Source organism: Macaca thibetana, chromosome 6 (assembly GCF_024542745.1).
Source record: "Macaca thibetana thibetana isolate TM-01 chromosome 6, ASM2454274v1, whole genome shotgun sequence".
Lineage (NCBI taxonomy): Eukaryota > Metazoa > Chordata > Mammalia > Primates > Cercopithecidae > Macaca > Macaca thibetana.
The window spans coordinates 43,497,610-43,525,499 of NC_065583.1; the positions used below are offsets into that span (position 1 = coordinate 43,497,610).

At 42.7% G+C, this 27,890-nt stretch overlaps 1 protein-coding gene across 1 annotated transcript in view; it reads left to right on the forward strand.

Moving 5' to 3' along the window:
• The first annotated feature begins 1,594 nt into the window (after positions 1-1,594).
• CDC23 (cell division cycle 23) overlaps positions 1,595-27,890 on the forward strand; it is a 33,607-nt gene continuing 7,311 nt past the window's right edge. Inside the window, exons 1-9 of the mRNA XM_050795587.1 lie at positions 1,595-1,796; positions 1,885-1,957; positions 7,916-8,053; positions 12,825-12,867; positions 13,543-13,648; positions 13,752-13,884; positions 16,982-17,159; positions 17,241-17,338; positions 17,461-17,542. Of these exons, the coding sequence (XP_050651544.1) occupies positions 1,636-1,796; positions 1,885-1,957; positions 7,916-8,053; positions 12,825-12,867; positions 13,543-13,648; positions 13,752-13,884; positions 16,982-17,159; positions 17,241-17,338; positions 17,461-17,542 (1,012 nt within the window). The 5' untranslated portion in view covers positions 1,595-1,635. The remainder of the gene's footprint in view (positions 1,797-1,884; positions 1,958-7,915; positions 8,054-12,824; positions 12,868-13,542; positions 13,649-13,751; positions 13,885-16,981; positions 17,160-17,240; positions 17,339-17,460; positions 17,543-27,890) is intronic.

Below are 27,890 nucleotides of genomic sequence, written 5' to 3' on the forward strand. Positions count from 1 at the left end.
TAGGCCCACAAATTGATTTTTTTAAAGGATAAGATGAGCTGGGCATGGTGGCTTACACCTGTAATCCCAGCACTTTGGGAGGACAAGGCGGGAGGATCATTTAAGCCCAGGAGCTTGAGACCAGCCTGGGCAACATAGGGAGCTTCTGTCCCTATAAAAATTACAAAAAAATTTAGCTGGGTGTTGTGGCACACACACGTGGTCCCAGCTACTTGGGAGGCTGAGGCGGGAGGATAACTGGAGCCCAGGAGTTTGAGGATGCAGTGAGCCTTGATCGGTCCACGGCCACTCCAGCCTGGATGACAGAGCGAGACTCTTTCTTAAAATAAAAAAAAAATGAAATAACAATTTAAAAATAGATAACTTCTATATAACAACCAGGGAATGATAAAATGGTTTTGAAAAAATTCCCAAGAGTTGGTAAAATAGTATATTACTATGAAAGGATAAAAACCAAAAAATGCCGAAAAGGTTCATGTAATGTTTAAGAACATCGGGCTTTGGAGTAAAATCTGGTTTATAGTCTAGACTCTCTCCTTGGAAGAGTGATAGAACTTCTCTGAGCTTCCTTGTTTTTTTTTTTTTCTCCTTCCTTCCTTCCTTCCTCCCTTCCTTCCTTCCTTCTTTCCTTTTTTTGACGGAGTCTCACTCTGTCGCCCAGGCTGGAGTGCAATGGCACGATCTCGGCTCACTGCAACCTCCGCCTCCCGGGTTCAAGCGATTCTCCTGCCTCAGCCTGCCAAATAACTGGGACTACAGGCGCGCACCACCACGCCTGGCTAATTTTTTTTTTTGTATTTTTAGTAGAGACGGGGTTTCACCGTGTTGGCCAGGATGGTCTCGATCTCTTAACCTCGTAATCCGCCCTCCTCGGCCTCCCACAGTGTTGGATTACAGGCGTGAGCCACCGCGCCTGGCCGAGCTTCCGTTTTTCTATCTATAAAATTGGGATGATACGAATATCATAGTGCTGTTTTTAGGATTAAACCAGATTATAGTTGTAAAACGGCAGAACCTGTTGCAGGATAAGCCCTCAATAAATGTGAAATGCTAACAATTATTGTTAAACAAATGTTATATAAAAATGCTCTCACCCTCACCTCCCCAGGCTACCCGGGGTAAGAAAGGGTAGACAAAGAGGAAAAATCCTCCACATGGGGCAATGCATCCTCCTATTTTAAGGAAGAATCCAGAGGCTACCATGCACCTTTCTTAGCATATACATCACTTTGTCATTCTCTGGTAGAGTCGGCCCTGAAACTACACCCTTTCTATTTTATCCAATCACATCACCCCTAAAGTGAAAGGCACTCCACCCTTTCTTGCCCCTACTCCTACCCCTAGCTTCCCAGTTTACTTTTCCCAGTCACTCATTCCCCTCTTCCCCGCCCCGCCCAGAGGTCGTGGCTTCTCCCTCGCCCCGCCTACTTTCTAATTTTACCGCCTCAGTAGCTCTTGGCCACTTAGGGATGTAATTGTTTCTTTTCCCCCGCCTCTTCGTGACGTTATCAGAAATAAGACCTATGATTGGTTTTTCCGGAGCAAGAGCCGGCCAATGACAGGCATATATTTTTGGTGCAGCTGGGCAGCCAGTATTATCGCCGGTGATTGGCTGGAGTGGCCCGAGTCGGGAAAATGGCTGCGAGTACCTCTGTAGTCCCGGTGGTTGTGACGGCGGCAGTGGCGCCTGTCCTGTCCACAAACAGCGATTTCTCAGATTTGCGGGAAATTAAAAAGCAACTGCTGCTTATTGCGGGCCTTACTCGGGAGCGGGGCCTACTGCACAGTAGCAAATGGTGAGATATTGGAGTGGGAAGGGATGGGGCTTGAATCCTTGGCCTTGGGGGGCTTGTCGAGCTGATCTAGTTTGTGTGGGTGTTCCAGGTCGGCGGAGTTGGCTTTCTCTCTTCCCGCATTGCCTCTGGCCGAGCTGCAACCGCCTCCGCCTATTACAGAGGTAAGGACATGTTTACTCTGAGCGCTCCCCATCAACCCAGGGATGTGCCTCAAGAGCCACTGAGTGTCCAGTCACTGGAGGAGAGCAAACTGCTTAGCAGGAGTGTTTGTAGAGGGAATTCAAGCATTCAACGAGCTGAGTGTTTTAGAGGGAATTCAAGCATTCAAAGAGCTGAGTGTTTTCAATGATTTTATCCATCTAGTTTTCTTGAGCTTTGAAAGACTTGGTGGTCCTCTTATTTTAAGCTGGAGAGAATTAGTAAACAATTATTGCTTATGATTTCAGCCTTTTAGTGCTTATAGCCAAACCTGGACATAAGAGTGCCTCATAATAGTAAATATTATTATAAGGAATTATAAGACTATCTCATAATAAATATGAGATAGTCCAAAAGGATGAGAAGAATAAAAAGTTTTGGTCTGGCGCGGTGGCTCACGTCTGTAATCCCAGCACTTTGGGAGGCCAAGGTGGGCGGATCACGAGGTTAGGAGTTCGAGACCAGCTTGGCCAACACGGTGAAACCCCGTCTCTACCAAAAATACAAAATTAGCCGGACCTGGTGGCGCGCGCCTGTAATCCCAACTACTCGGGAGGCTGAGGCAGGAGAATCTCTTAAAGAACCCAGGAGGCGAAGGTTGCGGTGAGCTGAGATTGCGCCATTGCACTCCAGCCTGAGGGCAGAGCGAGACACTGTCTCAAAAAAAACACAACAAAAAACAGTTAAAAAAAAGTTTTTACAATACCTACACTGTTGTCTGATCAGCATAGGAAGTAATGGTTGAGTTTAGGCGCTGGGTTTAGATGATCCTGGGTTCAAGTGACCTTTGGCAACTTAACCTTCTGAGCCAATTTCCTCATATGTGCAGTGACGATAGTAATAGTACCTATTCAATGGGGATATTGAGAGAAGTCAATGAGATAATAATATAGGCTGCTTAGAAGTGTACCTGGTGCTTGCATCTATATTTCAGTCAAGTTCTTTATTAGTAGCACCAATGTGGGCAAATGATTTCTAAGTGACAGCCTTCTCATCTATAGGTAATGTTAATAATTGCTAGATTTTCAAGAAGATTAAATAAAGCAATAAGTAAAGCATACGGTATACTCTTAGGTAAATTTTTTTTTTTTTTTTTTTTTTTTGAGACTGAGTCTCGCTCTGTTGCCCAGGCTGGAGTGCAGTGGCGCAATCTCGGCTCACTGCAAACTCCCCCTCCCGGGTTCCCGCCATTCTCCTGGCTCAGCCTCCGGAGTTGCTGGGACTACAGGCGCCCACAATTGCTCCCGGCTAATTTTTTGTATTTTTAGTAGAGACGGGGTTTCACCGTGGTCTCGATCTCCTGACCTTGTGATCCACCCGCCTCGGCCTCCCAAAGTGCTGGGATTACAGGCGTGAGCCACCGCGCCCGGCTAACTCTTAGGTAAAATTTTTGAGTCAATCCAATTTATATCTGTCTCACTAGCTTTTACTCCTGTGCCCACTTTCATAATGCCTAGGCCCATCGTTGATCCTGAATAGGATAAATAATTGTTTTTGTTGTTTAAGTTTTAGATTCAGGGGTTACCTGTGCAGGTTCGTTACATGGATATATTGTGTGATTCTGAGGTTTGGTCTTCAGTTGAACCTATCACCCAAATAGTGAACATAATACCCGATAGATAGTTTTATTTTGTTTTACTTTTTTTTTTTTTTTTTTTTGAGACGGAGTCTTGCTCTTGTTGCCCAGGCTGGAGTGCAATGGCATGATCTCAGCTCACTGCAACCTCTGCCTCCCAGATTCAAGCAATTCTTCTGCCTCACCCTCCAGAGTAGCTCAGATGACAAGCACCCGTCACCATGCCCAGCTAACTTTTGGTATTTTTAGTAGGGACGGGGTTTCACCATGTTGACCAGGCTGGTCTGGAACTCCTGACTTCAGGTGATCCATCTGCCTTGTCCTCCCAAAGTGCTGGGATTACAGGCATGAGCCACCGCACCTGGCCAGATAGTTTTCACCCTTTGCTTTTCTCCCTCCCGCCTTTTGGAGTCCCCAGTGTCTGTTGTTCCCATCTTTATCTCCCTGTGTACCCAGTGATCAGCTTCCACTTGTAAGTGAGAACATGCTGTATTCGGGTTTCTAGTTCTGTGTTAATTCATGTTAGATAATGGCCTCTAGCTGCATCCATGTTACTGCAAAGGACATGATTTTGTTCTTTTTTATGGCTGTGTAGTATTCCATAGTATATATGTACCACATTTTCTTTATCTAGTGCACCATTGATGGGCGCCTAGATTGATTTCATGTCTTTGCCATTGTGAATAGTGCTGTGGTAAACATGCAAGTGCAGATGTTTTTTTGGTAGAATATTTTCCTTTGGGTATATACCCAGTAATGGGATTGCTGAGTCAAATGGTAATTCTATTTTTAGTTCTTTGAGAAATCTCTGAACTGCTTTGTGAAGAGGCTGAACTAACTTACAATTCCACCAACGGTTTATAAGTGTTCCCTAAATAGGATAAATAACTATTGAATGAGTAAATAAAGCATATTTATTGAGAAGTAGCACCTCAGTAAATATCACCCTCTCCTGAGGGTTCATATTATATACAGGGATTTTACAGACATTGCAGAAACCTGACCATTACTGAATTATTGTAAACTATTAGCTATTGGTTTGTTGAATAGCTTTCAGTGTGCTGTGAGAATGATTGATTCAGCAGCCTCTTTACTAATTTGTCGTGTACTTAGTGTTTTCAGGTCTTCTCTAGGAACTGTCTCTAAAAAAACCCCAGAATAATGTTTTGATCTAAAGTTTAAACTACAGTAAACCTTAAAACTGTGATTTATTTATTTTATTTTATTTATTTATTTTTTTGAGACTGAATGTTGCTGTGTCACCCAGGCTGGAGTGCAGTAGTATGATCTCCGCTCACTGCAGCCTCTGCCTCCCAGGTTCAATGGATTCTCCTGCCTCAGCCTCCGAGTAGCTGAGACTACAGGCGTGTGCCACCACACCCAGCTACTTTTTTGTATTTTCAGTAGAGATGAGGTTTCACCATGTTGGCCAGGCTGGCCTCAAACTCCTGACCTTAGGTGATCCTCCCGCCTCAGCCTCCCAAAGTGCTGGAATTACAGGTGTGACCCACCACACCTGGCTTGCTTACTCTCAATGTTCTATAAATATTACCCAAGAAGCATGTCATATAAGGCTTTAAACTTGTTATCCTTTGTCTTGGACCCAAAGCTTTTTTTTTTTTTTTTTTTTTTTTTTTTGAGTCTCACTCTGTTGCCCAGGCTGGAGTGCAATGGCATGACCTCCACTTACTGCAACCTCCACCTCCCAGGTTCAAGTGATTCTCCTGCCTCAGCCTCCCAAGTAGCTGGGATTATAGGCGCTCACCACCACGCCTGGCTAATTTTTTGTATTTTTAGTAGAGATGGGGTTTCACCATGTTGGCTAGGCTGGTCTCGAACTCTTGACCTCAGGTGATCCACCTGTCTTGGCCTCCCAAAGTGCTGAATATAAGATGTGACTAGGACCAATTGTGGCTTCTTGGTTTAAAAACTCAACCTGGCTGAGCATGGTGGCCCATGCCTGTAATCCGAGCACTTTGGAAGGATTGCTTGAGGCCAGGAGTTCCAGACCAGCCTGGGCAAAATAGTGAAACCACATCTGTACTAGAAATACATGGTGGTGCGGTGGAACACACCTGTGGTCCCAGTGACTCCGGAGGCTGAGGTGGGAGGAGGATCACTTGAGCCCAGGAGGCTGAGGTTGGAGTGAGCTGAGATTGCGCCACTACACTACAGCCCAGGAGACAGAGTGAGATCCTGTCTCAAAACGAAACAAAATAAAACTCAGCCAAATGCTAAATGCCTCTAAATTATATGTAATTTTCAGTAGAACGTTCCAGATTCTTCCCATAAGCAAAAACAAAACAAAAAAATTTAAGATAATATAATCCAAATAGTAAAACTTTCTGAATTATAAAGATATATAGACTGTTATGAATATATTTTATGCAGGGCCTATAATATGTATGTATACATAGGCTTGTATAACCTGAATGCTTTTCATTATAATCCATTTTGTTTTCCTGATGATGCCTTTCTTGATTTTTTTGTCCCACTCAACAGTAATGAGTATTTCTTATTCAAAAAGGCATAATGCAGGTGAAAGGGTTGGGGGGAAAGAAACAAGTGGTGAGTGGATGTGAAAAGGGCCCCCAGAATCCTAAATTAAATGGCCATATTTAGGACATGTTGATCCAATGAAGAAAGCACTGAATATGTTTTCGTTCCAGTTTTGTGCTGGTGATGTTCAGGGCAAGAAAGATGAGGAAAATAAAGTTATTCAAATTTTAATTAACTCATCCTTAGAATTTGGGGGATTGGGCCGGGCACGGTGGCTCATGCCTGTAATCCCAGCACTTTGCCGAAGAGTTCAAGGCGGGTGGATCGCTTGAGGTCAGGAGTTCAAGACCAGCCTGATGAAACTCTGTCTCTACTAAAATATAAAAATTAGCCGGGCATGGTGGCGGGTGCCTGTAATCCCAGCTGCTAAGGAGGCTGAGGCAGGAGAATTGCTTGAACCTAGAAGGCGGAGGTTACAGTCAGCCAAGATCGCTCCACTGCATTCCATACTAGGTGACAGAGCGAGACTCTGTCTCAAAAAAAAGAATTTGGGGGATTCAATTTTTGTTTTTTGTTTTTTTTTGAGACAGAGTCTTGCTCTGTCACCAGGTTGAAGTGCCGTAGTGTGATTTTGGCTCACTGCAACAAGCGATTCTCCTGCCTCAGCCTTCCAAGTAGCTGGGACCCCAAGCACACAGCACCACACCCAACTATTTTTTGTGTTTTTAGTAGAGACAGGGTCTCGCCATGTTGCCTAGGCCAGTCCTGAACTCATGAGTTCAAGCCATCCTCTTGCCCTGGTCTCCCGCAGTGCTGGGATTATAGGTGTGAGCCACTGTGCCCAGCCAAGGATTGTATGTTTTTAACTTAAATGTGATATTATCTAATTTTTTTTACCTAGAGAATTATAGCTGTGTTCTGTGCCTTCAGCAATACTAAATTATGACAAAACTTTATTGAAGTACAAAAAACAAAAGTAATTGCACGTAAATTGCATTTATGTAGGAATTTAAAAGACGGGAGAAGGAATAGAATGCCAATATTAATGCTGGATATTTTATGTGACTCACATTTTCCTCAAGTCAAATCTGTAAGGTCAGTATTATTGGCTTCATTTTACAGATGAAGAAATGGATGCTCAGAGAAGCTAAGTAACCTCCCTACCAATGTCCTGAAACCAGGAAATCAAAAAGTCAGAATTTGAATCTAGATCCTTAATACCAAAGCCTATTCAACTTTCTACTACATTTATAGAAACAATACACATTTATGAGTGTGTTAGTTTAGTTTTTTAAAGTTTTCTTTTTTCTCCATCTTTTTATTTTGAAAAAATATTTTAGAAAGAAAAGCTTGGCCGGGTGCAGTGGCTCATACCTGTAATACCAGCACTTTTTACTCGGAGGCTGAGGCAGGCAGATCACTTGAGGCCATGAGTTTGAGACCAGCCTGACCAACATGGTGAAACCCCATCACTACTAAAAATACAAAAATTAGCTGGAGGTGGTGGCACACACCTGTAATCCTAGCTACTTTGGCAGCTGAGGCACAACAATCGCTTGAACCTGGGAGGCAGAGATTGCAGTGAGCTGAGATTGCGCCACTGCACTCCAGCCTGGGTGACAGAGTGATACTGTGTCTCAGAAAAAAAAAAAAAGTTCTGTGGGCTTACTTGGTAATAAAATAAATATATAAAATTATATATATATGCATCTACATATTCTAGGTTTTTAGGAGGAAGAAAACAATCATTTTTCTCTCACATCTTGAAATTAATGAATATACTTTTTAGATTTGAACATTTGTTGTCCTATTCCCAACCACTTACACAAGCTTGTTTCCTTTTTAGGAGGATGCCCAGGATATGGATGCCTATACCCTGGCCAAGGCCTACTTTGATGTTAAAGAGTATGATCGGGCAGCACATTTTCTGCATGGCTGCGATAGCAAGAAAGCCTATTTTCTGTATATGTATTCCAGATATCTGGTGAGGGCCATTTTAAAATGTCATTCTGCCTTTAGTGAAACATCCATATTTAGAACCAATGGAAAAGTTAAATCTTTTAAATAGCTTAGCAATGGGCCACTGAATGAATGTACTTTATAAATGCTTAGCAATAATTAAAAAAAGATATCATAAATAAAGTTAAAAATGGTGGTACAGAAGAAAATATTCTTAGGAATGACTAACAGGATAAGTAACAACCTGATTATTTGCTTTAGGTTATATAAGGTTCTTCATGCCTGTAAATTAATATTATTGTGTAAGAAGTTAAAAAGCCTGGGCTGACTTTTAAATTTATAAATTCATTTATCATTTTTATAGTATATTTATTGTTTTTCTTTCATGACTATTAAAAATTATGACTGTAAAGGACAATACAAGTAAACCAACTTAATACTGTATTGAATAATAATTTAAGTATAATTTATTATTTTACTTTGAAACATTATGAATTTACTTGCCTACTTTTTCTTAGTTTTTATCCATATAAATTGATTAAAAAAAACATTTTATATACTCTCATTTCCTAGTACAAGTTGAGTATCCCTTACTTGAAATGCTTGGGACCAAAAGTGTTTCAGATTTCGGATTTTTTTCAGATTTTTTTTTTTTTTCAGATTTTGGTATATTTGCATTATACTTACTGGTTGAAATAAAAAAATGCTCCAGTGAGCGTCATTGGTGCTTTGAGTGTCATTGGTGCTGAAAAAGTTTTGGGTTTTGGAGCAATTCAGATTTCAGATTTTCTGATTTGGGTTGATCAACTATTAGCATAGCTTGTATTTGTCAAGCATGGTAACTTCTTGCAGTTATGGACTATGTTTAAGTCATCTTTTTTTTTTTTTTTTTTTTTTTTTTTTTTTTTTTTTTTTTGAGACGGAGTCTCGCTCTGTCGCCAGGCTGGAGTGCAGTGGTGCAATCTCGGCTTACTGCAAGCTCTGCCTCCCGGGTTCATGCCATTCTCTTGCTTCAGCCTCCCAAGTAGCTGGGACTACAAGCACCCGCAACCATGCCTGGCTAATTTTTTTGTATTTTTAGTAGAGACTGGGTTTCACTGTGTTAACCAGGGTGGTCTCAACCTCCTGACCTTGTGATCCACCCACCTCAGCCTCCCAAAGTGCTGGGATTACAGGTGTGAGCCACCACGCCCGGCCCATTTTAATATTTTTAAAGTTTACAATTCAGTGGTATGAAATGCCTTTATAATGTTCAACCATCACCATCACCCATCATTAGAACATTTTTTGTTTTGTGAAACTAAAATTCTATACCCATTAAACAATAACTCTCCATTTTTCCTTTCCCCCCAGGTAGGAACCCTTTGCAACCACTATTCTATTTTCTGTTTCTATGATCTGTACTATAAGTACCTTACATAAGTGGAATTATGCAGTATTAGTCTTTTTGTGACTGTCTTATTTCACTTACCATAATGCTGTCAAGTTTCATCCATGTGGTAGCATATATAAGAATTTCCTTCTTTTTTAAGGTTTAATAATATTCCATTGTATTTATATACCACATTTTGCTTATCTCCATGAGTTTAAGAAAGATATTTTGAAATTATGGGATTTAAAAAGTTAATCTTTCACATACAATCTATACCTGTGTAGAAGCACTAATCTGGATGAGTTATGGTAGAATAGAACCAACATTTGCTGAAGTTTGGAATAAAATAAACTTCCTTACGGCAAATATATAAAATATAAAAGGAAGCCTGGGTGGCATGGTGAAACCCCGTCTCTACAAAAAATACAATAATTAGCCAGGTGTGGTGGCGTGTGCCTGTGGCTCCAGCTACTTGGGAGGCTGGGATAGGAGGATTGCTTGAGCCCAGGAGGTGGAGGTTGCAGTGAGCCAAGATTGCACTATTGTACTCCAGCCTGGGCAACAGAGCAAGACCCTATCTCCTAAAAAAAAAAAAAAAAAAGAAAAAGAAAAAAGAAAATCTGGATGTTTACTTCTTAACCTTTTATTTGAAAATAATTCCAAATTGACAAGTTGCGAGTAAGAATAGTACAAAGAATACTCATGTACTTTTTTTTTTTTTTTTGAAACGGAGTCTTGCTCTGTCGCCCAGGCTGGAGTGTGGTGGCGCGATCTTGACTCACTGTAACCTCTGCCTGTGGGGGTCAAGCGTTTCTCCTACCTCAGCCTCCCAAGCAGCTGGGACTACAGGCGCACACCAGCATGTCCAGTTAATTTTTGTAATTTTAGTAGAGATGGGGTTTCACCATATTGGTCAGGCTGGTGTTGAACTCCTGACCTCAGGTGATCCACCCGCTCTGGCCTCCCAAAGTGCTGGGATTATAGGTGTGAGCCACCATGCCTGGCACTCATGTACTCTTTATGCAGATTTGCCTATTGTGAACATTAATCCTATTTGCTTTATCATTTCTCTCTATCCCTACACAATGTGTGCATACACATGGAATTGTTTAACTCTGAACCGTTTGAGAGTAAGTTGCAGATATCATCGTTCTTTACCCCTAAATGCTTCAATGTGTTCTCTTTAGAATAAGGACATTTTCTTAAATAACCACAACATAGTCATCAACTTTAGTAAATTTAACACCATATTGTTAAATATGGTATTTGATACCATATTTAATCTATTATCAAATTCCAAATTTATTTTTTTTATTTGAGACGGAGTCTAGCTCTGTCACCCAGGCTGGAGTGCAGTGGCGTGATCTCGGCTCACTGCAACCTCCGCCTCCCGGGTTCAAGTGATTCTCCTGCCTCAGCCTCCTGGGTAGCTGGGATTACAGGTGCTCGCCACCATGCCCGGCTAATTTTTGTATTTTTTAATAGAGTCGGGGTTTCGCCACGTTGGTCAAGCTGCTTTGAAACTCCTGACCTTGGCTCAAGCCTGTAATCCCAGCACTTTGGGAGGCCGAGACGGGCAGATCACGAGGTCAGGAGATCAAGACCATCCTGGCTAACACGGTGAAACCCCGTCTCTACTAAAAAATACAAAAAACTAGCTGGGCGAAGCGGCAGGCGCCTGTAGTCCCAGCTACTCGGGAGGCTGAGGCAGGAGAATGGCGTAAACCCGGGAGGCGGAGCTTGCAGTGAGCTGAGATCCGGCCACTGCACTCCAGCCTGGGCGACAGAGCGAGACTCCGTCTCAAAAAAAAAAAAAGAAAAGAAAGAAAGAACTGACCTTAGGTGATACGCATGCCTCGGCCTCCCAAAGTGCTGGGATTACAGGCCTGAGCCACTGCACTGGGCTGAATTCCAGTCTTGTCAATTGACCCAGCAGTGTCTTCTATAGCATTTCCCCCTCAGTACCATCTGGAATCAGTTGTCATGTCTCTTTAATCTCCACTAATCTGGAACAGCCTTATTTGTCTTTTACGTCATTGACTCTTTTTGAAATTTATAGTTCTTCCCTCCCTGTTTCTTTTTCTCTTTCTTTTCCTTTCTTTTGTTTTTTTTTTTTTTTTAAATTAATAGACTATTTTTTAGAGCAGTTTTAGGTGCACAGCAAAATTGAGCAGAAAGTACAGGAGTTCCCATATACCTCCTTCTCCCCTCTCACAGAGCTTCTCTCACCATCAGTATTCTGCACCAGTGTGATATATTTGTTGTAATCAGTGAACCAGTATTGACGCATCATATCAACAAAAGTCTACAGTTTACATTAGGGTTCACCCTGTGTTGTACATTCTGTGTGTTTGACTTCTTTTCCCTTTCTATTCCCCCTTCCTTTCTTTTCCCTCTCTCCTCCTTTTTTCACATATTCTTGGTATGTGAATCTTTCCCTTTTGTTAATAGAACATTCTTCATTTTGGATATGTCCGATGTTTTTTCACAGAGCATTGCATCTAGTGTTACACAATGCCTATAAGCCCCTCACTGCTAATGTTAATTTTGAGCATTTGATGAAGATGTTATCCATTTTCTCCACTGTGTAGTTACTGTTATTTCCCTTGCAACTCATCAATAATCTGTGGGGATACACTTTAAGACCATGCAAATACCTTGCTCCTCATACAACTTTTTCTCTAAATTTAATATTCATTATTAATTTTTATCTGAAGCAATCGTTACTATAATGTTGCAGAATGATGATTTTCTACTCTAGCATTCTGTCTACATTTACTACTCAACCCTTGGCATTCTACTTTAAGAAAGAGCCTTCCCTCCCTTTCCCCATTTATTTATCTATTTAGTATCAGTATGGACTCATGGATTGCTATATTTTTAATTGTGCATAATTCATTACTTAATTATTTTGGTGCTCAGATAACTCCAGATTTGGCCAGGGAGCCTCTGAAGAGTTATTTAAATTTAGTGACCAGCTGGGCACAGTGGCCCATGCCTGTAATCCCAACACTTTGGGAGGCCAAGGTGGGCAAATCACATGAGGTCCGGAGTTTGAGACCAACCTGGCCAGCATGACGAAACCACATCTCTACTAAAAATACAAAAATTAGCCAGGCGTGGTGGCGGGTGCCTGTAATCGTAGCTACTCGGGAGGCTGAGGCTGGAGAATCGCTTGAACCTGGGAGGCAGAAGTTGCAGTGAGCTGAGACCATACCACTGAGCTCCAGCCTGGGCAACAAAGCAAAGTGAGACTGTCTCAAAAAATAAATAAATTAATTAATTAATTAAATAAATAATTAGTGACAGAAAGTAGATGCCATTTTGTTTGAACTTGGCCCTTTAGGTAGGATCAGGATGCTAGTTTTAGAATATGTTTTAGAATAAACTGAAAAAAGACCTATTTGTTGATTTTCTCTTACAGTCTGGAGAAAAAAAGAAGGATGATGAAACAGTTGATAGCTTAGGTACGAATGTTTTTCTTTTACCTTTTGACCTAAAAAGCAGGGTTGCAAACTTAAATGCCTCCAAGAGCCAGGCAGGTAATATGAATGGTCTGAGGATAACCATTACAAATTGGAACGCACCTGGTTTATCTCAGCTGCCTTGTACCTAGCTACAGCTGAGGGCTGTCTTGGGGGAATCTGGGCTTGGGCTTGGTATTGTGAGGGCTTTCTTCCCTTGGCCCTTCTCTGTTCTCTGCATCCTGAAGCTAGAAATTTAGAGTTTTAGTTGAGGTTTTTCATTTTAAACATTCATAACGAATTGAAATTAAAAAAAAAAAACTGTGTGGGTCTAACAGAGTATGACTGTAAACCCATTAGTAGTTGCAATTTCTGGAGTACAGTAAATAGGTTGTGTAAGATATCATTGGTACCTTGTATTTGCTAGAGGTTTCAGGTGTAACTTTCGTTGATGCTAAAGAGAATATGCATATGAAAATGAGCTGGGTACAGTGGCTCACACCTGTAATCCCAGCACTTTGGGAGTCTGAGGTGGGAGGATCACTTGAGCCTAGGAGTTTGAGATCAGCCTGGGGAACATAGTGAGACCCTGTCTCTAGTAAAACAAGTAAATAAATAAAATAAGAAAATCAAAACCAGCACCCTAACCTTAGAACAGAGATTCTGTTTCTTTCCTAGGCCCCCTGGAAAAAGGACAAGTGAAAAATGAGGCTCTTAGAGAATTGAGAGTGGAACTCAGCAAAAAACACCAAGCTCGAGAACTTGATGGATTTGGACTTTATCTGTAAGTGTTACAGTAATTTGGAACTTTCTGTAACATATTCTCCTGAGTAGAAAGGAGCTATTAAATAGCATTAACTTCTGTGATTGTTTCTTTTTTTCCCCAGGTATGGTGTGGTGCTTCGAAAACTGGACTTGGTGAAAGAGGCCATTGATGTGTTTGTGGAAGCTACTCATGTTTTGCCCTTGCATTGGGGAGCCTGGTTAGAACTCTGTAACCTGATCACAGACAAAGAGATGGTAAATTGTGATGAGCTATGTGAAAAACCCTCTGCTTCAAGCCTTCTATAATTCTGTAGTAATATAGGGGTGGGGGAAGTTTTAGCAGGCCTTTGGTTATAGTTCTCTCTTTGCTGTGCGTCTGGTGTCTTTCACCGTTTTGGAATTAAGTCTATGTTTGAAAGACTGATGACTAGCTCTTTTTCAGTAGTTGCTGTTGGATTTGTATCCAGTTATACTAGAATAATTTTTTCATATTCATGTTTTCACATTTCAGTTCTACTGTGACTTGTTTTTGTTTTTGTTTGAGATGGAGTCTTGCTCTTTCACCTAGGCTGGAGTGCAGTGGTGCGATCTCGGCTCACTGCAACCTCTGCTTCTCGGGTTCAAGCAATTCTTCTGCCTCAGCCTCCCAAGTAGCTGGGACTACAGGCACGCACAACCATGCCCAGCTAATTTTTGTATTTTTAGAAGAGATGGGTTTCACCATGTTAGCCAGGCTGGCCTCAAACTCCTGACCTCAAGTGATCCTCCTGCCTCAGTGTCCCAAAGTGCTAGGATTACAGGCATGAACCACCATGCCCAGCCTATTGTGACTTATTTTGTAGACTGAATGTTATTATAGTTTCTCCCCTAGTCTCAAAGATGCTATGGGAAAGGTTTCTCTGCTATCAAGAATTGTATTAAAACATTATGGCCAGGTGCGGTGGCTCACGCCTGTAATTCTAGCACTTTGGGAAGCCAAGGTGGTTAGATCACCTGAGGTCAGGAGCTCAAAACCAGCCTGGTCAATATGGCGAAACCCTGTCTCTACTGAAAATATAAAAATTAGCCAGGTGTGGTGGGTGCCTGTAATCCCAGCTACTTGGGAAGCTAAGGCAGGAGAATCACTTGAACTTGGGGGGCAGAGGTTGCAGTGAGCCCTGATGGCGCTACTTCACTGCAGTCTGGGCAAAGGAGCGAAACTCAATCTCAGACAAACAAACAAAAAAACATTGTTTAGGCCTCTTCTGAGCTGTCATGGATTCTGTAAAGATTCGGAAATTTGCTCATTAAGGAAATAATGTATATTAAGTTGTTTTTAAACTCCAGTCATTTTATTAGCTATTAGTAGAGGACATTGTCTATAGTGTTTATTTTGCTATTCTTCAGTAGCTAATGGAAGCAACAATACACTTCCTTATTTTGGCCTTAAAGTCTTGTTGATTTCCCCCAATAATGACTTGTCACTAAATCTGTATCTGAAATCTTGGTTTACTTTTATTCACCTATGTGTAACTGCCTGCTAGACTTTCATTGAAAGTTTGTTAAACAATCTCTGGATTCAAAATATGCAAACCAAATTCCTCATCTTACCTACTAAATTATTCTCCCAACTTGATAGACTCTTACTAGCATCGCTATTAACAATGACATCCAGGCCGGGCGCCGTGGCTCAAGCCTGTAATCCCAGCACTTTGGGAGGCCGAGATGGGCGGATCATGAGGTCAGGAGATTGAGACCATCCTGGCGAACACGGTGAAACCCCGTCTCTACTAAAAAGTACAAAAAACCAGCTGGGCGAGGTGGCGGGTGCCTGTAGTCCCAGCTACTGGGGAGGCTGAGGCAGGAGAATGGCGTGAACCCGGGAGGCGGAGCTTGCAGTGAGCTGAGATCGGCCACTGCACTCCAGCCTGGGCGACAGAGCGAGACTCCGTCTCAAAAAAAAAAAAAAACAACGACATCCAGTCTTGACACTTTAGAGTCATACTTGTGTCTTCCTTTTCTGTTATCTCCCTTTATCTAGTCTGTCATGAGACATAACCATGGTTACGTTCTTTTTTTTTTTTTTTTTTTTTTTTTTTTTGAGACGGAGTCTTGCTCTGTGCCCCAGGCTGGAGTGCAGTAGCGCGATCTCGGCTCACTGCAAGCTCCGCCTCCCGGGTTCACGCCATTCTCCTGCCTCAGCCTCCAGAGTAGCTGGGATCTTGTATACATCTCTTTCTCTTGGTTTCCTTTATCATCTCAGGTGTCATCTCAAATTTGGATTACTTATAAGTAATGGATACTTTCTATCTAGTGTTCCATTTTTATACTTCCATTTCCAAGTCATCTGCATACTATTTCCAAACTATTTTTTTCTTTTTCTTTTTTTTTTTTTTTTGTGGAGATGAGGTTTTGCTCTCTTGTCAGGGCTGGTGTCAAACTCCTGGCCTCAGGGATCCTCTCCCATAGCCTCCCAAAGTGCTGGGGTTGCAGGCTTGAGCCATTCCACCTGGCCTGTTTCCAAACTTATTCTTTTTTTTTTTTTTTTTTTTTTTTTTTTTGAGACAGAGTCTCGCTCTGCCGCCCAGGCTGGAGTGCAGTGGCGTGATCTTGGCTCACTGCAAGCTCCGCCTCCCGGGTTCACGCCATTCTCCTGCCTCAGCCTCCCGAGTAGCTGGGACTACAGGCGCCCGCCACCTCGCCCGGCTAGTTTTTTTGTATTTTTTAGTAGAGACGGGGTTTCACTGTGTCAGCCAGGATGGTCTCGATCTCCTGACCTCGTGATCCGCCCGTCTCGGCCTCCCAAAGTGCTGGGATTACAGGCTTGAGCCACCGCGCCCGGCCTCCAAACTTATTCTTAAAGCTCCCATGTCATCATGTCATTCTCTTACTGAATATTTGCAGTGGTTCCCTATTGTGTCCCATTATCTGTTGTACCCTAGAATGCACTCTACCCATTCAGTTTTATTTTTCCACTACTTCCCAGTACATAGCCTCCCCGCAAACCAAGCTAGTTTCCTCATCCTACTCACTCACATTCATCATGACTGTTTTGCCTCTCCTTATGCTATTACCCTTGTCTAGACTATTGTCTTCTTTCTCTTCCTCTCCCCTCTTCTATTTAAATCCTACCCATTCTCTAAGACTCACCTCAAATCCTGTCTTTTCTTTGGAACCTTTCCCAATTAGGTTATTCCTCCCTATTATGCTTTTAAGTCATATTCACTTAATTGGACTGCCCTGTTTTCATTACTAGGTGTTCTAATAAAATTTTAGTGATAAATTCCTTTAGACAATAAAGATAGTTCCTGGATGTTTGTTTGAGAGAGAGGTCAAGTTATATTAAGTGTGTCCCTCTCTCTCCTGCTGCCAGCTGAAGTTCCTGTCTTTGCCAGACACCTGGATGAAAGAGTTTTTTCTGGCTCATATATACACAGAGTTGCAGTTGATAGAGGAGGCCCTGCAAAAGTATCAGAATCTCATCGATGTGGGCTTCTCTAAGAGCTCATATATTGTTTCCCAAATTGCAGTTGCCTATCACAATATCAGAGGTGAGTGAATAAAGACAATGAAATACTATCAGACTCTGACAGGTGCATTGTGCTGTTTTCTGAACTACCTTCTTTCTGCAGATATTGACAAAGCCCTCTCCATTTTTAATGAGCTAAGGAAACAAGACCCTTACAGGATTGAAAATATGGACACATTCTCCAACCTTCTTTATGTCAGGGTGAGCTGCTTCCCTTGCTTGTATCTCCTGGGTTGGATTGTCACCCACTTGTATTAGCTACAGGAAAAATAATTTAGGGAGTTCTTTTTTCATACTTATATTGTCTTTTTCTTTTATCCCAGAGCATGAAATCGGAGTTGAGTTATCTGGCTCATAACCTCTGTGAGATTGATAAGTATCGTGTAGAAACATGCTGTGTAATTGGTAAGAGTTAACTACATTTTTTCTTTTAAGATTTATATTTATTATAAGTAACACGTGAAAATAACCACAATTAGCTAGGGATGGTGGTGCGTGCCTTTAGTTTCCTCTAGTCAGGAGACTGAGGCGGGAGGATTGTTTGAGCATAGGATGTCAGGGCAGCAGTCAGCTGTGATCATGTCACTGCACTCCAGGGCTGGGCAACAGGGTGAGAGCCCATCTCTTAAACAAACAAACAAACAAACAACTCAATAATACAAAAGTACCAAAGGTAGCAATTACATACCATAGAATGTGAAAGTTCACTGTAATCCCACTCTGAAGATTGTTTGGTGAACATGATTCCAGAATATTTTTCTGAGCAAGTATTAAAAATGTATGTGTAGGGGCCAGGAGCGGTGGCTCATGCCTGTAATCCCAGCACTTTGGGAGGCCAAGGTGGGCAGATCACGAGGTCAGGTGTTCAAGACCAGCCTGGCCAATATGGTGGAACCCTGTCTCTACTAAAAATACAAAAATTAGCTGGGTGTGGTGGTGCGCGCCTGTAGTTCCAGCTACTTGGGAAGCTGAGGCAGAAGAACCACATGAACCCGGGAGGTGGAGGTTGCATTGAGCCAAGATTGTGCCACTACACTCCAGCCTGCGTGACAGAGTGAGACTGTCTCAAAAAAAAAAAAAAAGAAGTATGTATTATATGTGTATGTCTATATTGTTTGCTTGCAAAAACTATATCATTATACATAGTGCTATCTAACTTCCTATTTTTTAACTTAGTATCTTTGCCATCTTTTCATGTTAGTACTTTTAAACTTGTATTATTTTTGATGACTAGCATTTTGTAGATGTACCTTTTTTTTTTTTGAGATGGAGTCTCGCTCTGTTGCCCAGGCTGGAATGCAGTGGTACGGTCTCAGCTCACTGCAAGCTCCGCCTCCTGGGTTCATGCCATTCTCCTGTCTCAGCCTCCCGAGTAGCTGGGATTACAGGGGCCTGCCACCACGCCCAGCTAAGTTTTTGTGTTTTTAGTAGAGATGGGGTTTCACCTTGTTAGCCAGGATGGTCTTGATTTCCTAACCTCATGATCTATCTGCCTCGGCCTCTCAAAGTGCTGGGATTACAGGTGTGAGCCCCTGCACCTGGTGTGTTTTTTTTTTTTTTTTTTTTTTTTTTTTTTTTATAAGAGAAAGGGTCTCACTCCGTCATCTAGGCTGGAGTACAGTGGTACAATCTTAGCTCACTGTAACCTACAACCCCTGGGCTCAAGTAGTCTTCCCATCTTAGCCTCCCAAAGTGCTGGGATTATAAGTGTGAGCCACTACGCCTGGCCATCATTTTATTTTATTTTTGAGACGGAGCCTCGCTTTGTCGCCCAGGCTGGAGTGCAGTGGTGTGATCATGGCTCACTGCAAGCTCTGCCTCCCGGGTTCACACCATTCTCCTGCCTCAGCCTCCCCAGCAGCTGGGACTACAGGCGCATGTCACTGCGCCTGGCTAATTTTTTGTATTTTTTAGTAGAGATGGAGTTTTACTGTGTTAGCCAGGATGGTCTTGATCTCCTGACCTTGTGATCTGCTGCCTCGGCCTCCCAAAATGCTGGGATTACAGGTGTGAGCCACTGCGCCCGGCCAGTTATTTTATTTTATTTTTTTGAGACGGAGTCTTGCTCTGTCACCCAGGCTGGAGTGCAGTGGCTGCAGTCTCAATTCACTGCAAGCTTTGCCTCCCTAGTTCAAGCTATTCTCCTGCTTCAACCTCCCCATTAGCTGGGACTACAGGCACCCACCACCACACCTGGCTCATTAGTAGAGATGGAGTTTCACCGTGTTAGCCAGGATGGCTTCGATCTCTTGACCTCCTGATCCGCCCACTTCCGCCTCCCAAAGTGCAGGGATTACAGGTGTGAGCCACTGCGCCCAGCCCTGGCCATCATTTTAATTTAATCATTTTCTATTATATAAGTTGTGGCTAGATTTTATTAATATAAACATTGCACAGCTGGGTGCAGTGTCTCATGCCTGTAATCCCAGCACTTTGGAGGCCGAGGCGGGCAGCTCACTTGAGATCGGGAGTTCGAGACCAACATGAAGAAATCCCGTCTCTATTAAAAATACAAAATTAGCCTGGTGTGGTGGTGCGTGCCTGTAATCCCAGCTTCTCGGGAGGCTGAGGCAGGAGAATCGTTTGAACCCAGGAGGTGGAGGTTGTGGTGAGCCGAGATCACGCTATTGCACTCCAGCCTGGGCAACAAGAGTGAAACTCTGCCTCAAAAAAAAAAAAAAAGAAGACATTGCTTCAGGAAACATCTTTGTACATGTATATTTATTTTTGCATGCTTATGCAACTATATATAATAAGTTCCTAGCAGTGAAAGACTGGATCAAAGGTGTATTTGTTTTAAACTTTTATATAGCTAAAAAGCTCATAAGAATTTCAAAAAAGAGACGAGACTGCCTGTTTTCCTACGTCAGGGTGTCTCAGTCTCAGCACTATTGACATTTTGGGCTGGATAATATTTTTGTTGGGGGCTGTCCTGTGCATCATAGATGTTAGCTGTATTGCTGGCCTCTACCCACTAGATGGCAGTAACTCCCTTCCCCCAGTTGTGACACCTAAAAGTGTTTCTAGCCATTTCCAAATGTTCTCTGAGAGTCAGAATCACCCTCAGTTGATAACCATGGCCCTATATACTATACTTGGCCACACTGTGTGGCCTGATAATCAGTTGACATAGACAGCTGAATGATCACTCCTAGATGAAAGTAGGTTTGGTTGATTGTGATTGAAAGCCTAGCTTCCCTGTTCCCGGGTCTTTGGTCACATTACATTGACATCATATATTTGTACCTTTCTAGGTTAGGATATTGTTAATAAACAGATGGAATTTTAATCCATCAATCATTCAATAAATTTTTTTAGCCCTTGAAGAAGTTATGGTCTAGTATAGGAAGTAAACATTAATAAAAAATGTAATAAATTCTGTGAGAACAGGCCAGGCACGGTGGCTCACGCCTGTAATCTCAGCACTTTGGGAGGCTGAGGTGGACAGATCACTTGAGGTCAGGAGTTTGAAACCAACCTGGCCAACATGGCGAAACCTTGTCTCTACTAAAAATAAAAAAAAATTAGCTGGGTGTGGTGGTGCATGCCAGTAGTCTCAGCTACTCAGGAGGCTTAAGTAGGAGCATCTCTTGAACCCTGGAGGCAGGGATTGCAGTGACCCAAGATTGTGCCATTGCACTCCAGTCTGGGCGACAGAGCTAGACTCCATCTCAAAAAAAAGAAGAAATTCTATGAGAACACAGATTAACAAGGAACAAATGATCTTTTCAGTATCAGAGCATTATAAATAAATCATAAAGTCCATTATGGTGAGAGTGGGACTCCAGTTTATTCAGAAAGCATCTCTTTTGCATTTTCTGTGTGCCAGGCACTGTGCCTTGTATTGCAGTACCTACCCCAATTGCCTATTGAAGATGACCAGTAAGAAAACAACTATAATTTAATGCATTGAGTGTTATGATTAAGGTAAACCCAGGATGTTGAGGGAATACATAGAAAAAGCATCTAATCAGTCTGAGATTAGGAAGGCTTCTTGAAGAAGGTGATGCTTAAAGGATGCTTAAAGGATGGGCAGGAGAAAAAGAACTCAAGAAGGGAGAAGGCTTGACTTCGGAAGGGCATTGAAGCGTACAACCAACATTGTGCTTGAAATAGTTCACTGTGCCTGGGGCATGGTGTGGGAGGTAAGAATGTACAAACAGGGGCCAGATCTTGAAGAGCCTTTGATGCCTTTCTAAAGTGGTCAGATTTTCACTTTAGAATGATGACTGAAGCTGGGCACAGTTGCATGTGCCTATAGTTCCAGCTACTCAAGAGGCTGTGGTGGAAGGATTACTTGAGTTCAGGAGTAATTTTAGAAATTAGAAAAAAAAAAAAAGATGACTGGAGACAATTTGCTGGGAGGATTAGAAAGAGGGCAAGACTAGAGGCAGGGAGGCCAGGTAGGAGGATGTTACAATAATCCAGTCCTAGGAATGACAGCCTAAATTGATGTATTGGCAGGAGGAATGGAGAGAGGCAATTGGGTTTGTTTTGAGATGGAGTTTCACTCTTGTTGCCCAGACTGGAGTGCAATGGTTGATTTTGGCTCACAGGCCAATCATGGGGGCTCACAGCGCCTGTAATCCCAGCACTTTGGGAGGCCAGGGTGGGTGGATCATAAGGTCAGGACTTCGAGACTAGCCTGATCAAGATGGTGAAACCCCATCTCTACTTAAAGAAAAAAAAAGAAAAAAAAATTAGCCAGGTGCGGTGGCGGGCGCATGTAATCCCAGCTACTCTGGAGGCTGAGGCAGGAGAGATCACTTGAACCCAGGAGGCAGAGGTTGCAGTGAGCCGAGATCGCGCCACTGCACTCTAGCCTGAGCAACAGAGCAAGACTCCGTCTCAAAACAAAATAAAACAAAAAAATCAGGCTGGGTACAGTGGCTCATACCTGTAGTCCCAGCACTTTGGGAGGCCAAGGCAGGTGAATCACCTGAGGTCAGGAGTTTGAGACCAGCCTGGCCAACATGGTGAAACCCTGTTTCTACTAAAAATACAAAAATTAGCTGGGCGTGGTGGCAGGCGCCTGTAATCCCAGCTACTCAGGAGGCTGAGGCAGGAGAATTGCTTGAACCCAGGAGGCGGAGATTGCAGTGAGCCAAGATCGTGCCACTATGCTCCAGCCTGGGCAACAGCGAGACTCCATCTCAAAAAAAACAAAAAAGCAAAAAAACAAAAAAACAATATATATGAGAAGAATAATTATTTAGAAGCTTCTTTTTTTCTTTGTCTTTTTTTCTTTTTTGAGTCAGAGTCTCGCTCTGTCACCCAGGTTGGAGTGCAGTGGCAGGATCTTGGCTCACTGCACACTCCGCCTCCCAGGTTCACGCCATTCTCCTGCCTTGGCCTCCTGAGTAGCTGGGACTACAGGCGTCCGCCACCACGCCCGGCTAATTTTTTGTATTTTTAGTAGAGACGGGGTTTCATCCTGTTGGCCAGGATGGTCTCCATCTCCTGACCTCGTGATCCGCCCGCCTTGGCCTCCCAAAGTGCTGGGATTACAGGCGTGAGCCACCGCGCCTGGCTCTTTTCTTTCTTTTAATAATCGTTTGAGGCGAACTCCTTAATGAATTGTGTTTTTTTCCTTAGTATATCTGTAATGCCCAGTAAAATTTCTGACATATAGTCAATAAATGTTTGTTGAATTCAGCCCACCTACCTTAAAAATTCGAGCAGGAAACATTAGATATGACAAAAAATATACTTTAGCTTTCGTATTATAGCCAGTTCAGAGGAAGTGAAAAGGAGAAAGAAGGATGGAGACAAGAAAAGGAAACTGAGGACCTGAGAGAATGAGATAATCTTAAGAGTAGAGTGATGGCAAGAATCTCCTATTTGTTTAGTCCTGGCTTCCTTTGCTTTTATGTCTTGATGTGACTTGCTACCTTCTGTACCTGTCAGTCACAATCTCTACCTGAGCGGCAGCATTTTATTTTATATATATACATTTTACATATACATATACTACAAAATAGCATATTTAAGCTTTGGACTCTGAGTCAGATTGCCCAATTTTAAATTCTGGTCTAGATACTAACTAGCTGTGTAATCTTGGACAAGTTACCTAACCTTCTGTGCTTTAGTTCCTTCATCTGTAAAAGGAGTAATAAAATGTGAGCCACTGCACCTGGCCCATAAAGGAGATTTTTTTTTTTAAAGTGCAGGGTTTCTTTTGCTTGCTGCCCCTTTCCCCCTTTAAGTTACTTGTGTTAACATGTTCTCATGCCACATTAAAAGGAATATATATACATATATGCAAGGCTTAATGGGCTACTTGCTCTACAAAAATAGGATATTATATACATACTCTGCATTTTGCCTTTCTCATTCAACAGTATTTCGTGAAAATCCTTCCTAGTCTTGGTGTAGCTCTTCATTCTTTTTTTAAAAAAATATAGCTTAGGCCAGTGCAGGGGCTCAGCACTTTGGGAGGCTGAGGCAGGAGGATTGCTTGAGCCCAGGCATTCAAGACCAGGCTGGGCGGCGGGTAGATCACCTGAGGTCAGGAGTTCAAGACCAGCCTGACCAACATGGTGAAACCCTGTTACTACTAAAAATCTGAAAATTAGCTGGGCATGGTGGCGGGTGCCTGTAATCCCAGCTACTCAGGAGACTGAGGCAGGAGAATCGCTTGATCCCAGGAAATGGAGGGTGTAGTGAGCCAAATTCATACCATTGCACTCCAGCCTGGGCAGCAAGAGCGAAATTCTTTCTCAAAAAAACAAAAAACAAAACCAAAAAAACCATAGCTTTATTGAGGTATAATTTACATACCATAAAATGTTAAGTCTACATTTCAATAAGTTTTTGTAAATTTATAGTTTGTAACCATTACCATAATCCAGTTTAAAATACTCCATCACCCCAAAAAGTTCCCTCGTGTGTATTTGCCGTCAGTCCCATTCCTATCCCCTGGCAACCACTGCTTTGCTTCTTTCTCTGTAGTTTTACCTATTCCAGAAATTTCATATAAATGGATTCATGCAGTATTTAGTCTTATTGTCTGGCTTCTTTCAGTTAGCTTTTTTTGTTGTTGTTTGTTTGTTTGTTTGTTTTTTAGAGACAGGGTCTCTCTCTGTCAACCAGGCTGGAGTGCAGTAGCATGAATTCCTGGGCTCAAGCTTTCTCCTGCCTCAGCCTCTGGAGGAGCTGGGACTACAGGCATATGCCACCACACCTGGATAATTTTTATTTTTAGAGACAGGGTCTCACTATGTTGCCCATGCTGGTCTCGAACTCCTGGCCTTAAGTGATCCTCCCGCCTCAGCCTCCCATCCATTAGCGTGTTTTTGAGGTTCATCCATGTTGTAGCATGTATAGTAGTTCCTTTTATTGCTGAGTAGTATTCTATGTTTAGATATGCCACATTTTGTTTATTTACCAGTTGATGTAAGACAGATGGCTTTTATACTTTCTTCAGCTGAAATCTTTCACTTCCACTTTTTAAGACCAATGAGAATAGAACTACTTTGATTCTCGTGTGAGAGGGAAACTTAGAGCGCTACCTGTATTTTTTGGAGATGGAGTTTCGCTTTTGTTGCCCAGGCTGGAGTGCAATGGCGCGATCTTGGCTCGCTGCAACCTCCGCCTCCTGGGTTCAAGTGATTCTCCTGCCTTAGCCTCCTGAATAGCTGGGATTACAGGCATGCACCACCATGCCCAGCTAATTTTATATTTTTAGTAGAGACCGAGTTTCTTCATGTTGGTCAGGCTGGTCTCGAGCTCCTGACCTCAGGTGATCCGCCCGCCTCAGCCTCCCAAAGTGCTGGGATTATAGGCATGAGCCACTGCTCCTGGCCAGAGTGCTACGTTTTTAACCCTTGAGGTACCTGTTTTTTTCTTTTTTCTTTTTGAGATGGAGTCTTGCTCTATTACCCAAGCTGGAGTGCAGTGGCACGATCTCGGCTCCCTGCAACTTCTGCCTCCTGGGTTCAAGCGATTCTCCTGCCTCAGCTTCCTGAGTAGTTGGGACTACAGGCGCGCGCCACCACACCTAGCTAATTTTTATATTTTTAGTAGAGATGAGGTTTTGCCATGCTGACCAGGCTGGTCTCAAACTTCTGACCTCAGGTGATCTGCTCACCTTGGCCTCCCAAAGTGCTGGGATTACAGGCGTGAGCCACTGTGCCCGGCCGGGGTACCTCTTTAGAAACCTAGGCTCCAAGGAATATAGTTTGAAAACCACCGATGTAAAGCATAATCTAAGAAAATGTTAATTCTAGCACTTTGGGAGGCTGAGGCAGGAGGATCGCTTGAGCTCAGGAATTTGAGACCACCCTGGCAACATAGGGAGACTCTGTCTCCACAAAAAAATTTAAAAATTATCCCGGCTTGGTGGTGTGTGCCTGTGGTCCCAGCTACTTGGAAGCCTTATGTGGGAAGATTGCTTGAGCTCAGGAGGTTGAGGCTGCAGTGAGCTGTGATTGTACTACTGCATTCCAGCCTGTGTGACAAAGCAAGACTTTGTCTCAGAAAAAAAGAAAGAGAATGTGTATATAAATGCTGTATCCAGGTGATATTAAAAGGAATAAAAACTTACAGTGTTTAAGAATGTTTTTTTTGGCTGGGTGCAGTGGCTCACGCCTGTAATCCCAGCACTTTGGGAGGCCAAAGCGGGCAGATCACGAGGTCAGAAGATCGAGACCATCCTGGCTAGCATGGTGAAACCCCATCTCTACTAAAAATACAAAAAATTAGCCGGACGTAGTGGCGGGCACCTGTAGTCCCAGCTACTCAGGAGGCTGAGGCAGGAGAATGGCATGAACCCGGGAGGCGGAGCTTGCAGTGAGCTGAGATTGTGACTGCACTCCAGCCTGGTCAATGAAGCAAGCAAGACCCTTTTTTTTTTTTTTTTTAAAGAAGTGTCTCTGGATCTTAGAATATCTGGGGGTGGGGCCACCATTCATCATGTGTCATTGTGTAGAAGATATGTGGAAATGTCACAGAGGAGGGCTCTGATTAGCCAGATACCAGATAGCACAGCTTGCCATGCATTTTGTTCATTTGCCACCTTTATATTCAGAGATTGATCATTCAGGAGACTAAATGGAATGAAGTATGTTAGGCGTACTTGCCTAGCAGGTGCATATATGATAGACACTGGATTAAGAAGAAATGGTAGATGTGAAGACCAGTTATGGGGTTCCAGGATAAATCCAGAGAGGAAGTGAAAGGAAAGGATAAATTTCCCCAAGAAACAGCCAAACAGTAAGGGCAATGAGCCAAGGATGCCCTTACTGTTCCTACTGGAACTGCAGGAACACTTGGATTGTGGGGGAAATAAGTAAATATATTACTCATAGAGACAGTGTAACAGCCAAGGGACTCTACACTTTTCTGGGTCATATTGGCACTCTTCATTTCTGAGAGCTTTGTGGGTAGGATGTGGTTGATCATGGAACTTTCCCTCTGTATTATAATTGTCTTTTGCCTTTCTCCTTCCCTAGACCATGAGCTCTTTGATAGCAGGGACTTGGTCTTTCATCTTTGAATTCCAAAGCACCTAGCACCATGCCAGGCACATAATAGATACTTATTAAATGTTTGAAAAAGGAAGAATGTGGTCAGGAAATTGAAGGAAGTGTGAGAGGTTAAGTAGAGAAGGGCACTGGCATGTGTCATTGATATTCATGTTAAAATTGAATAACTGAAAGGAAAATATTCTAGAGTAACATCTTTAGTTTATGAAATGGTAAACTGAGGCATGCAGGCAAAGAAGGCAACTTGTCCAACCAAGGTTAAAGTCAAATAGTTACAGGCAGAGACATGGTCAGGAAGTAGGTTTATTCTATGCACTGTTCTATCCCCATCTGAGGAGCAATCCTGCCTTCTTCCAGGGAGAGCAGTACTTGTTTCACTTCTCTCAAAGTAAACAAGGTTTGGGACACAAGCATAAAAAATATATGAAAAATATCTTTTAATAAACAGAGAGTGGGCCATGATAACTCTAGCAAGACTAGGTTTACTCCCACAAAGCTGACCACAGAACACTTTGACTCTAGCTGGGCGCGGTGGCTCAAGCCTGTAATCCTAGCACTTTGGGAGGCCGAGACGGGCGGATCACGAGGTCAGGAGATCGAGACCATCCTGGCTAACATGGTGAAACCCCGTCTCTACTAAAAATACAAAAAAGAAAAAATTAGCCGGGCGAGGTGGCGGGCGCCTGTAGTCCCAGCTACACGGGAGGCTGAGGCAGGAGAATGGTGTAAACCTGGGAGGCGGAGCTTGCAGTGAGCTGAGATCCGGCCACTGCACTCCAGCCCGGGCGACAGAGCGAGACTCCGTCTCAAAAAAAAAAAAAAAAAAAAAAAGAACACTTTGACTCTAGAAAATTAAATTTTAAAATTATTACTTGACTCACTTTTGATAAGAATTCAATTTGCATGATTTGAAACTTTAAAAGAATAAAAAGGTATAAATACTTTATTTTTGATACAGTGTCTTGCTCTGTCACCCAGGCTGGAGTGCAGTGGTAAAATCATGACTCACTATGGTCTTGACCTCCTGGGTTCAAGCAATCCTCCCACCTCAGCCTCCTAAGTAGCTAGAACTACAGGTGCACACCACCATGCCCAGCTAGTTTATATTTTTTAAAAATTTTTATAGAGATGAGGTTTCCCTATGTTGCCCCTGGTCTCAAACTCTTGAGCTCAAGCAATCCCACCTGGGCCTCCTCAAACGTTGGGATTACAGGTGTGAATCACTGCACCCAGCCTTAAAATTTTTTTATGGTTATTCAAGACAAATG